This window comes from Cryptomeria japonica, chromosome 7, assembly GCF_030272615.1.
Source record: "Cryptomeria japonica chromosome 7, Sugi_1.0, whole genome shotgun sequence".
NCBI classification, from domain to species: domain Eukaryota; kingdom Viridiplantae; phylum Streptophyta; class Pinopsida; order Cupressales; family Cupressaceae; genus Cryptomeria; species Cryptomeria japonica.
This window is the reverse complement of record NC_081411.1, coordinates 849421658-849431772: the sequence shown is the minus strand read 5'-3', so window position 1 is coordinate 849431772 and position 10115 is coordinate 849421658. Positions and strand designations below refer to the sequence as shown.

General features: G+C 34.1%; 1 protein-coding gene across 1 annotated transcript; it reads right to left on the bottom strand.

The window, feature by feature from the left end:
* Positions 1 to 1103: 1103 nt before the first annotated feature.
* LOC131039564 (transmembrane 9 superfamily member 7) lies at positions 1104 to 7281 on the bottom strand. The gene is made up of 7 exons (XM_057972354.2): positions 6995 to 7281; positions 4115 to 4279; positions 3731 to 3840; positions 3479 to 3587; positions 3260 to 3372; positions 2811 to 2964; positions 1104 to 2682 (listed from the first exon to the last, which is right to left on the bottom strand). The coding sequence occupies exons 1-7, from the start codon at positions 7094 to 7096 to the stop codon at positions 1525 to 1527; spliced, it is 1911 nt and encodes a 636-aa protein (XP_057828337.2). The 5' UTR covers positions 7097 to 7281; the 3' UTR covers positions 1104 to 1524.
* Between the last annotated feature and the right edge of the window lie 2834 nt (positions 7282 to 10115).

The following is a 10115-nucleotide window of genomic DNA, read 5'->3' as shown; positions in this document are numbered from 1 at the left end:
TGTACAAAACTTGCAGATAACGTCCATGGCAGAAAAACAAAAATCACATGGAGTAATGAAAAGTGGTTGCAAGGAGCTCGTATCCCACAGCCCAACATTACTAGCTCTATGTGGAGTCAAGCACTTGTATTTAGACAAGTCTACAAATATTGTTACAAACTTAGGAGCATTACTTATGATAGGGTTTGACTTAGAACTAAAAGTATACATAAAATTTAATAAATAGAAATTTAATTGAAAAAAAACTGAAAGGAAAAAACTGTTGCTTTTGAAAAAGCTGAAAGCTGAAAGAAAAAAATATCTACATCTTTCCAGAAGTCCTCCAAACCTTTAAAAAAGCACTTGACTTTCAATGTTTAGACATTTTCAAACTTCTATGCTTTTTTGCTGATTTTAGTAGACCTGGCCAAGTTTACCCGTTGCGACTCAGTGAGTCTGACAAAACTCACCATGTACCCAGGTCATGAATCCCTGTGCCTTGGTTCAGCCTTCTCGGCTTCAGACTCACCGAGTCTAGGCCAGTCCTAGTGAGTCATGTAACTATCACTTTATAAATGACATTTGCAATATGTATCTCTATGAAAACTACTTCAAAGATAACCACAAGCATATAATCTCACAACACTTGCAGAATCACTGTGGAAGATAACAGTCTTGAATTTATATAAGGCTTAGCCAACAATGAATCGTACAAGAACTGAGTATGGATACCAACAATAGCCACTCCTGCAAAGTTGAACATAATACATGCCACTTTTTATGTTCAGTCCACAATTTGCTTTTGACATGTGCTACAAAGCCAATGGCAACCAAAAGTACATAAATCATTGAAATTAATGGTCAGAAACAGATAAGAAAGCAATTTTTAGAATGATCAGTCAGAAATAAGGAAGAACAGACTCAATCAACTTGACTGCTAGATAAAACTAGAGATCGACGTGCCAACAGATTCACAAAGTTTTTCAGCCTTCAGGTACACTGCCATGGTCTAGAGAATGTAAATTAAAAAATCACAGCCTCGGTATAGCTTCTAGTTCTCTAACAATTATAATCTCGTATTTTGTATCATAACTAGCAGTAACTTTATGATTTTATAATAAAACTGAAAAAAATAATATGATCATTAGAATTAGTTAGCAAATGTTCTAACCAGCCAAAAGCAAGTTCCTGCACATCAAGTTCTATCATATCAAACAACTCTTGTTGAATGGCATGAAAGGCAAAACAGGTGCATATCTTGCAACCGCTACATATAAAGTATTTGCTATTCTAATAACCGCGAAGTACAACAAAGAATAATCTGGTATTTGTATCTTCTAAAATATCTGGAACCCCTAAGTGATTAATGCGTGATATGATAGCTTCTCAATTACCACCTCTTGCTAGCATACAAAGACCAATCTGAGTTTCCTCTGCTGATTTCCTATAGCATAGATGTAGTATGCACATCTCACATTCTACAGTTTAATTCTGCTCGACAAAATATGCATTCCTCTGAGAAAAAATTGGCCACAATATGGAGCTTTAGTCAATCTTCACTGATGCATAAATAGTCCGCACGAACCAGAAACATGCATAAAACCCGATCGTGCCAGTCAATACGAAGAATGCATATGAGATAATTGTCATGTAGCCAAAATACAGGATTCCTGAGACAACTTTTGTGATCTCCAGCTTAGTGAAGAAATAGAATGTAGCATATAAGAATAGGTACAGTGCAGATGAGCCTGAAGTCAGATAAGCTCTCCACCACCAATGGTAGTCTTCACTGCACAACTGAAAGTAGCAGAGGACTATTGTAATCTCAGCACAGGTGACAATAAGGATAACAAAGACTATGAAAAGGAACCCAAAAATGTAGTAGAATTGGTGTAACCAGATGGAGGTTAAGATGAAGAACAATTCAATGAAAACAGCTCCAAATGGCAATATGCCTCCAATGAATATTGAGAAAACTGGTTGCATGTACCATGCCTGCTCTGGAATTTGCCTGGGAATTTTATTTGTCTTAACTGGATCCTCAATTGCAGGCTTCTTGTAGCCAAAGTAACTACCAACAAAAACCAAGGGCACAGATATCCCAAACCATAAAAAGACCAAAGCAAACATTGTCCCAAATGGAACTGCACCAGAGGACTTTTCACCCCAGATCAGTCCATTGAGTATAAAGAAAATGGCAAAAGCAATGCCAGGGAATGTGAAAGCAGTCTTGATTGTGTTTGTTTTCCATTCTGTACCTTTGAACATCTTGTACAACCGAGCAGAAGAGTAACCACCAAACAAACCCATAAACACCCACAACAGCACCATTGCAGTCATCAATCCACCACGATTGGATGGAGAAAGAAACCCCAACATAGCAAATAACATTGTCACAATTGTCATACCAATAAACTGTACTCCAGTTCCTACATAGACACAGAGTAGGCTTGAATTGGTTGGGGCCCTGAATACATCTCCGTGGACCAGTTTCCATCCTGTTTCTTCTTGGGCTTCATCCTGTGTCTCCAACTGATTGTACTTTGAAATATCTCGGTACAGTGTTCTCATCATAATCATTGCCACCATGCCAGAAAGGAACAACACAATCATTAATGAATTGATTATAGAAAACCAGTGGATCTGATCATCTGTCATGAGAAGATATGTATCCCAACGAGAAGCCCATTTGATGTCACTTTCCTGAAAGATAGAACTGTTACTTGCATGTACGTATAGATTAATCATCAATGGAAGTATTTATACAACGAAGAAGAGTTTGACCATATAATAAAAATTACAGAAAACAGCAGGAAAGAGTTGGTCAATACCGTAAATGATACATCATAAGTGAATATGATTTCTTTACCCTCCTCAACTTCTTGTGGAGCATCAGTAGGTAAAACACGGTGATTGGAGCTTGGGTTGCATGTTGTCAATTGGGGATTCTCCTCAACCCAGGGTTGCTTGTACTCGTGTTTGACACTGTTTCAAAATTGAACATATCCTCTTATTAGTAAAAGAATTGAACATAATATTTATAGACATTGGTATCGTTCTAAATTCTAGCCATTCCTGTGATTAAAACAAACTATCATAACCAAGTTTTTCAAATGCATTATTAATGCTATTGCACCGAGAGCAGGAAAACAAAAACAGGCAATTTCTTCAACTTGATACCCAGAAATGAAAAAGGGTAAAACAAAAAACAAAAACTACGTGATCATACATTACTAAAATAATCTAACAATATTACAATTCCAACCTAGTTTTGAAATACCTGAAAGGTATAACTTCAAATCCAACAATCCGAGCAGCATCAGTTTCTATGTCTTTATGAAACTTAACCTCAAAAGCCAGATGATTGTGTATAAAGTACTTCTCTTCTGGATTCTGCTCCCATATATTGAAACAGGATCCCATGCATTGGACAAAAGAAAATATTTTAAAAGTGCCAATATAAAGAGAAGAACCACACTAGCATCATATGTGAACTTACCCCTGTATAGCTAGCTTTGAACCCAACTCGAAAGCCATGCTCATAAGAGGCAACTAGACTCCCATCCGCTCTTTGTCTGGGTACTGCAACTGGAAGATTATCCAAAATCCTATTCCAATCAAACTAAGAAATTAGTAGCCACATATAGAAATCTAAACAAGCAAGGAAAGTCCTACTACAAAAAAATAGACTTAGCAAAGATCATCTGAAAGAGACAATTAAATAGGGTTTCAAAAAGGAGCAAAGGTGTACATGTTAACTCGATATTCATCATCTATTTTCTCCTTGAAATCCTTTGCAGACTTTGCATTCAGTGTTTTCTTGCATGCATAATTACAGATCTTTCCCTTTCTCATACGAAACTGCAATAGAAGATGCAGTGTCATGTGCTTGATCAGACAAAGTGGATCTACCCCAGGGATCTCATATTCTTGCCAAGAAATGCTTGTGATAAAAAATCCAATAAAATGTCTACATTCTATTATATAATGCTGCAAACCCGACTGCAATGCCACTAGACTTACAATCTCTTTCCTCAATATAAATAATAAAAACAAATAAAAATAACACCTATGAATCTCTCTGTAGTAGCAATCCAGTAAGAACAGACTCAAGAATGAAATATAAAATACTAACCACATAAGGAGAGTTCTCGATTCGATCTCCACGAAGAACTTCTCCAAGATTTTCTGCACTGTTGACAATCTTGTTTGGCTTACAATAGTCCAGAGAATAGTGATCATAAGGGAGCTGCGTCTTTGTGGAACTCAATTTGTTGACTTTAACTTGGAGCTCATCGCCCTGGATAAACAAGGATATATTTCATATCAGTATTGTACATCAGAACCCTCCAAAGAAAAAGAAAAAAAGGTAATAATATGTGCCTTTTTTTTCAAATAAATAAGTGTTCAAATGTGTACAACCAACAATAGAACTGAATAATTCTGAAAATTGATTAAAATTAAAAAGTAGTGTAATTAGTTATGATTTCTGAATAGTTTTTACAGAAGTAGAATAAAACCAAACAGAAACAAAAGTGTTAAGAGGTCACAGCCGTGCCCATACAATAACAGAGAAACTTTTTCCCATGTACAGTTTGCTGTTAGCCATCTGTCTCCCAGAGTCTTATTGTGATGTAAAATTATTGCTGACAATTTATGAAAAAATATAACATATGATGCAATGTATGATTCAATATGCAATAAAACATTGAATTGCTTACTTCAAGATAGTACTAAATGCAAAGTGCACCTTAGTAAACATACCAGACAGTTATCAGGTGCTCATCTGAGACAAAATACCTTTGATAAGAAAACTAGAAACAAATCAGAGTGGACACTTTGACTGCCTCATGAAACATTTCCAGAAAAGAATTTCGCAATACAAAATAAGAGGTTGGATTAAGTTTGATTTAAATTTACGCAAGCATGTTTGACATTATGCGACGGCAGGCTGAAAAACTACCTCCACTATTTCAGTCCATATTTCACTTACTATATGTTATATATGCAGGTGTTTGATGTCCTCCTAGAAACAATTTAGACTGAACTGTATCTCAAGAGTCAAAATGCATAGAATTCACCATTTGCAGGCAGTGTTAATTAAAGTATGCACTTAAAGATTTTTTAATTTTCCTGTTAAGTTACTTTAAGGAATGATAATTTGAAGAGGTCAAACTTGACCACTTTAAGCATACGGTGCCCGGTAAGCAAAATATAAAAAGTTTCAATAGAATCCTTAACGGTCATCCTCGACTGCATTGTAAGTCCCGGAAAAATCATACATTTGGACTTATAATCAACAATATGCTGATCAGATCTCAGCACCAAGATGTAAACTATGAATCAGTAGATAGTCAAAGTTGAACTAATACACTTGTTTGTAGGAACATGAATGTAATCCTCAATCTTATAAATTGTTAAATAAGAAGCATAATCAGGGGGGCTGGGGTGGGAAGTATATGGCACTGGAAAATAATTACTTGTGGCTTTATACTTATAAGGCAGCACAAGAAAGCCTTAATGTGGTATATTTAAACATTTTTCCCTTGCTAAATAGAAATACTGACATTGTAATCACACCCCTTGCTCCAACATCGCATCGGATCTTTTCTCTGATCTAGTAAGAAGTTACATTTCATTAAAAGGTATATTTCCATTACCAAGAAGGGGTTGAGATGACAAGATTAAGAGATGTCATGCACATTGTTCAGATTCACACCAGACCCCAGGATATCAGTTCTAGATCTGCCTTAAATCTGTTTTTGGTTTGGATTCATCCATACTTTAACATATTTCATACCTTTCTTAGGTAATGTTGACCATTCCAAAATAGATCAGGGGATGTCTCCTGGGTAAGGAATAAGGTACATCATAAGTAACAAATATGCATGTTTATCAGAGTCACTCTCGATATGGATCCATCGACATAGCTGCAACATGTCCTCATGGTAATTCGCATGGATCTATATTCACCACTTGCACCAGGAAAGAGAATTACTTATTACCAAAAGATCCACATTTGATGCAATCTCATGGTTATCCACAAAGTTATGATCTTTTGCATCAGATTTGACGCTTGCAATACAGTTTTAAATTTAATGCATGTTTGACCTCAGCTGGAGCGTTTGAATCTGGACATCCTTTCATTTATTCAGATTAAGCATAAGTTTCTAGATAGAGAAGTATTTTTTGTGTTCAAGGATTGATTGAGTGAGAATGGCAAGTGTAGAACTTAAAATATAAACTTATTATTTTCTTTTAGTTAAAACCGTCCAATTATATTTGCTGCTGTAATCAGATTGTAAATGCACAGTCTATAATAAGAGGTCCTTCCGATTACAGTAAGCAATTACTGCACAGCAAAGTTAAAGACAAAATACAATGTATCAATGATACATATATTTCTATAGGTCCTCCAAACCATTTTGGTCTATAAGTCAATAAAAGTCACAATCTAACAGATCAGAAAACAAAGAATCAGATCAGCCTTCCAAGTCATCCTACTTCTTCAAAACCTTACTAATAGCAGTTAGATGAGACTCCATGATACATCATATTTCACTACCAGCACTTATGCGACCCAAAAGGGTTGCGCAAAACAATCTCCTAAAAGAAAGCTTTGCTAAAAATCAGAGGACAGAATGGGAAATTATTCGACAAGCTCTGAAGTTAAATTCATTAAAACATAGTGGAGTGGTATTGAACAAAATAAATCCAGATCAAGAAACCCTTTTTATATTCCCAGATGTGCATTTATTTAATGTGAACAAGGGCAACTTAGAAAAGTTCAGATCCAGTACAACCCACCAAATTATCCTTTCCCTGAAGAAAAATACTCACTCAAAACATAGTAAAACTTACAGATCTAAAGTCACTTCATTTAAAGGCATTCTCAATCATATCAGTAACATTCATTAGAACACCATCTCATTTATATCAGTCGCAGAGAAATGTATTCGTCAAAAAATCTATGATTTGAAAAAAAACTGAGAATTGGGTGTTGTCCGAAACATACAGTCTTGAAGTCCTGGGGAGCTACTCCAGGAAGATAGAAGCAATTGACTGCTGAAGACAGAGAGAGGACGAGCAGAAGCAATATCAGGCCGTTCCAAGCCATTTTAGACTCAGAATAAGGCTCCACTTCCAAGCGGCGAGACCCAGATAGTATATGATGGGTGCAGATCTAGAATTGTAAAAATGATCCAGTCTGCATCGGCTGAAATGTATGTCAGGAGTCCTCTATGTAGGGCATTTCGCCAACAAATGGGTGATGATTTTGATCCCTCAACAGAAATATGGAGTCCGATTGTCTTTTATTTGCATTTATTTTAATATTAAACATGATTAAGGCATATTTTTATGGCCACAATTTATGGGACCTTGGGAGTACACCTATACATTGAAAATATAATGGTGTAGAGATGAAAAAGTTACATTAAAATTTTTTTAGGTTTGTTTATTTCACAGTTTGATTTTCAATTGTTTATGGAGTATTAATTTGTTCTTATGATTATATCTCATATTAAAATAGAACTTCCATCAAATTTTGATATTTTTATGTATTTATTTTTTATTTTTTATATTGTAAATATTGATATATCATGTTAGTATTCATTTTAAGATAAAATTGTGTATTTGTATTCTCTCAATTTTATTAAAAAAAGTTGTTGTCTAAATATTTGTTTTTCACATTATAAAAATCATAATTTGTTTTAAATTGTAGAAAAGTCAATCTTCAAATAAATGAGAAATAAGGAAATGAATTCACAAGTACCTACAAGAACAAAAGAAAGACATCGAAGGCTAGGCTATGGAGAACACATAAGAATCATCTAATAATTACAATGTCCCATGCTAAATTTAGGGTAAATAATTTTAATAGACTTGAAAATATTTGAATTAGAATCATAAAAACCTTAAATTTACGTCAATGTTTACCCACAACTTTAACAATTTAGAAATATGTAATATTAGACCATATAAGACCCTAGATTATATTGATGTTTACACAACGACTTCAATATCTCATTATTATGCTTTGGACTTCATTATTAGGCCTTAAAAGAGAAAACTTATAATATGTTTTACCCAAATCTAACAAACCCATAAATTTTTTCTTTGATTCTTAAATTTACATGGATAACCTAGATCACAAATCATACATATAATGCAAGAGAAGTTGCAAATTATATTTATTTAAACATGTCAAAAATGCTTTACAAAATGTTGCTACCATAACAATAATAAACTAAAATATTGTAGTTATAATAATAACAAACTCATGGTTGCACAACCACAATGATAAAATGAGGATATAACGTTTATAGAGAACCTAAATTACATATTGTTTATTATATTAAACGAGATAGTAAAATGTTACAATACTCTATTATAGTAGTTATGGTAAAATGAAACACAAATGCTTTACATAAATGACAATTATAAATATTGTGTAGGCTCAATATTGTTGATATTAGCTACCATTAAAGCTCAAATGTGGCCTCTAGGTGAGAACTATTCCTTTGACCTGTAAGATTTTCATCCATTGGCACATAAGATCCTTAGGGTTTTTGTACTTCAACATCTTATGAATCTAAGGGTTTTCATCCTTAGATCTATGTGCTTGAATGTTAGGGTTCATAATAGCTCCAGTTTAGGGTTTTGAATATTTTTTGTAATAATCGTGTATCTTTAGTCTACATCACCCAAAAATATTGAGACCTACATTAAATGTCAATATCTCCTAATTGGTACACAATAGAGAGTGTTCATGTCTACAAACATTTTCCTTTGAAGCACACCCACAATCCATGCCCACATGCATAAAAAGGTACTAGGGAGGTATAAAAGAATATACTAGAAACTTGCAACAACTCTCAACATTAATGGCATGAAGATTTATAACCATAAACCCTAACTACCACATTATTAGCAACTATGGTAGAATACTTAGCTCTCACAAGCGGAAATGCATGTGGACTCACATCCTTAAAGTACATGATGTTGTTGGGAATACAATACCATGGGTGGAGCCATGTGTTGATAATAAGCATTTTGACACATTGACGTGTCAAGTAGTAGGTGGGATGAATGGTGAGAAATTTTGGGAGTGGTTAGTAGGGGCATTAAGAATACCTTGCAACTTATACCACAACTTGTCAACGGTCAAGGTTTAAAAGACAAGTATGCTAGTGATTGAAAATCTAAATCTCTAATCAAGGTTTAAAAGACAAGCATGTTAGTGATAGAAAATCTAACTCTCTAATAAAGGATTGTGAAGGAGTGGATTTTGATAGAGAGGTGTGATGGGATGGAAAAGTTCAATAGCCTATTAGGAGAAGAAAATGAAGGTGAGGGATGGTCATGACATGTGCCTAAATGAGGAAGTTTCAAACCTTGGTAGATGTATAGAAGAAAATGGACTTGGGAGGAAAGTTGAATATTGAGAAGGGAAAATCCATAACTTTGATGGCTTACACTAACTTACAAAATTGGCCAACTCTATAATTTCTACAAATTTTGGGGATCTTAAGTAAATCCATGAGGAATGAAAAGGAAAAAATCGTACATAAATTTGGGCTAGGGGGAACACTACAAATAAGAAATGGAAATTTCTAACCACAACGTAGATTAGTAAAAAGGAACATGATAAGTTTGTCCCACTCAAATTTTCTTCCCCTCAAGCAATTGTAAGTTCAATTCTCCATCTCTTTTTGTTTAAAACTATCTACAAATATTAGTATTTTTTTATTCTTCCTAAATGCCCTCATTTATAGGTAGGTTGAACTAAATGATTTTTGGTGAGATGCACACTTATGTTTCCATAGTCAATTTAGTTTACTAAAGTCTTCATTCTTATCCTCATGTTCCCCCTAAAAAAATCAATAAATAGGATCATTCCTTCATCATTTTTGCATCTTACATCTTATGTAAATTCATTATGTTGAAATCAATCCTTAATAAAATTTAGTGTTATGTTGTAGAATTTATAATCCACATCCAAAGGTGAAGCAACATCACATCTTTTTAGTTTGAGGTTGGCAATAATATTGACAAAATAAAATTAGGATTTGATTTCTATTTTGTGTGTTTGTGTGTTTGTATTCCTTATTTTTATATTTTCATTGGATACATAC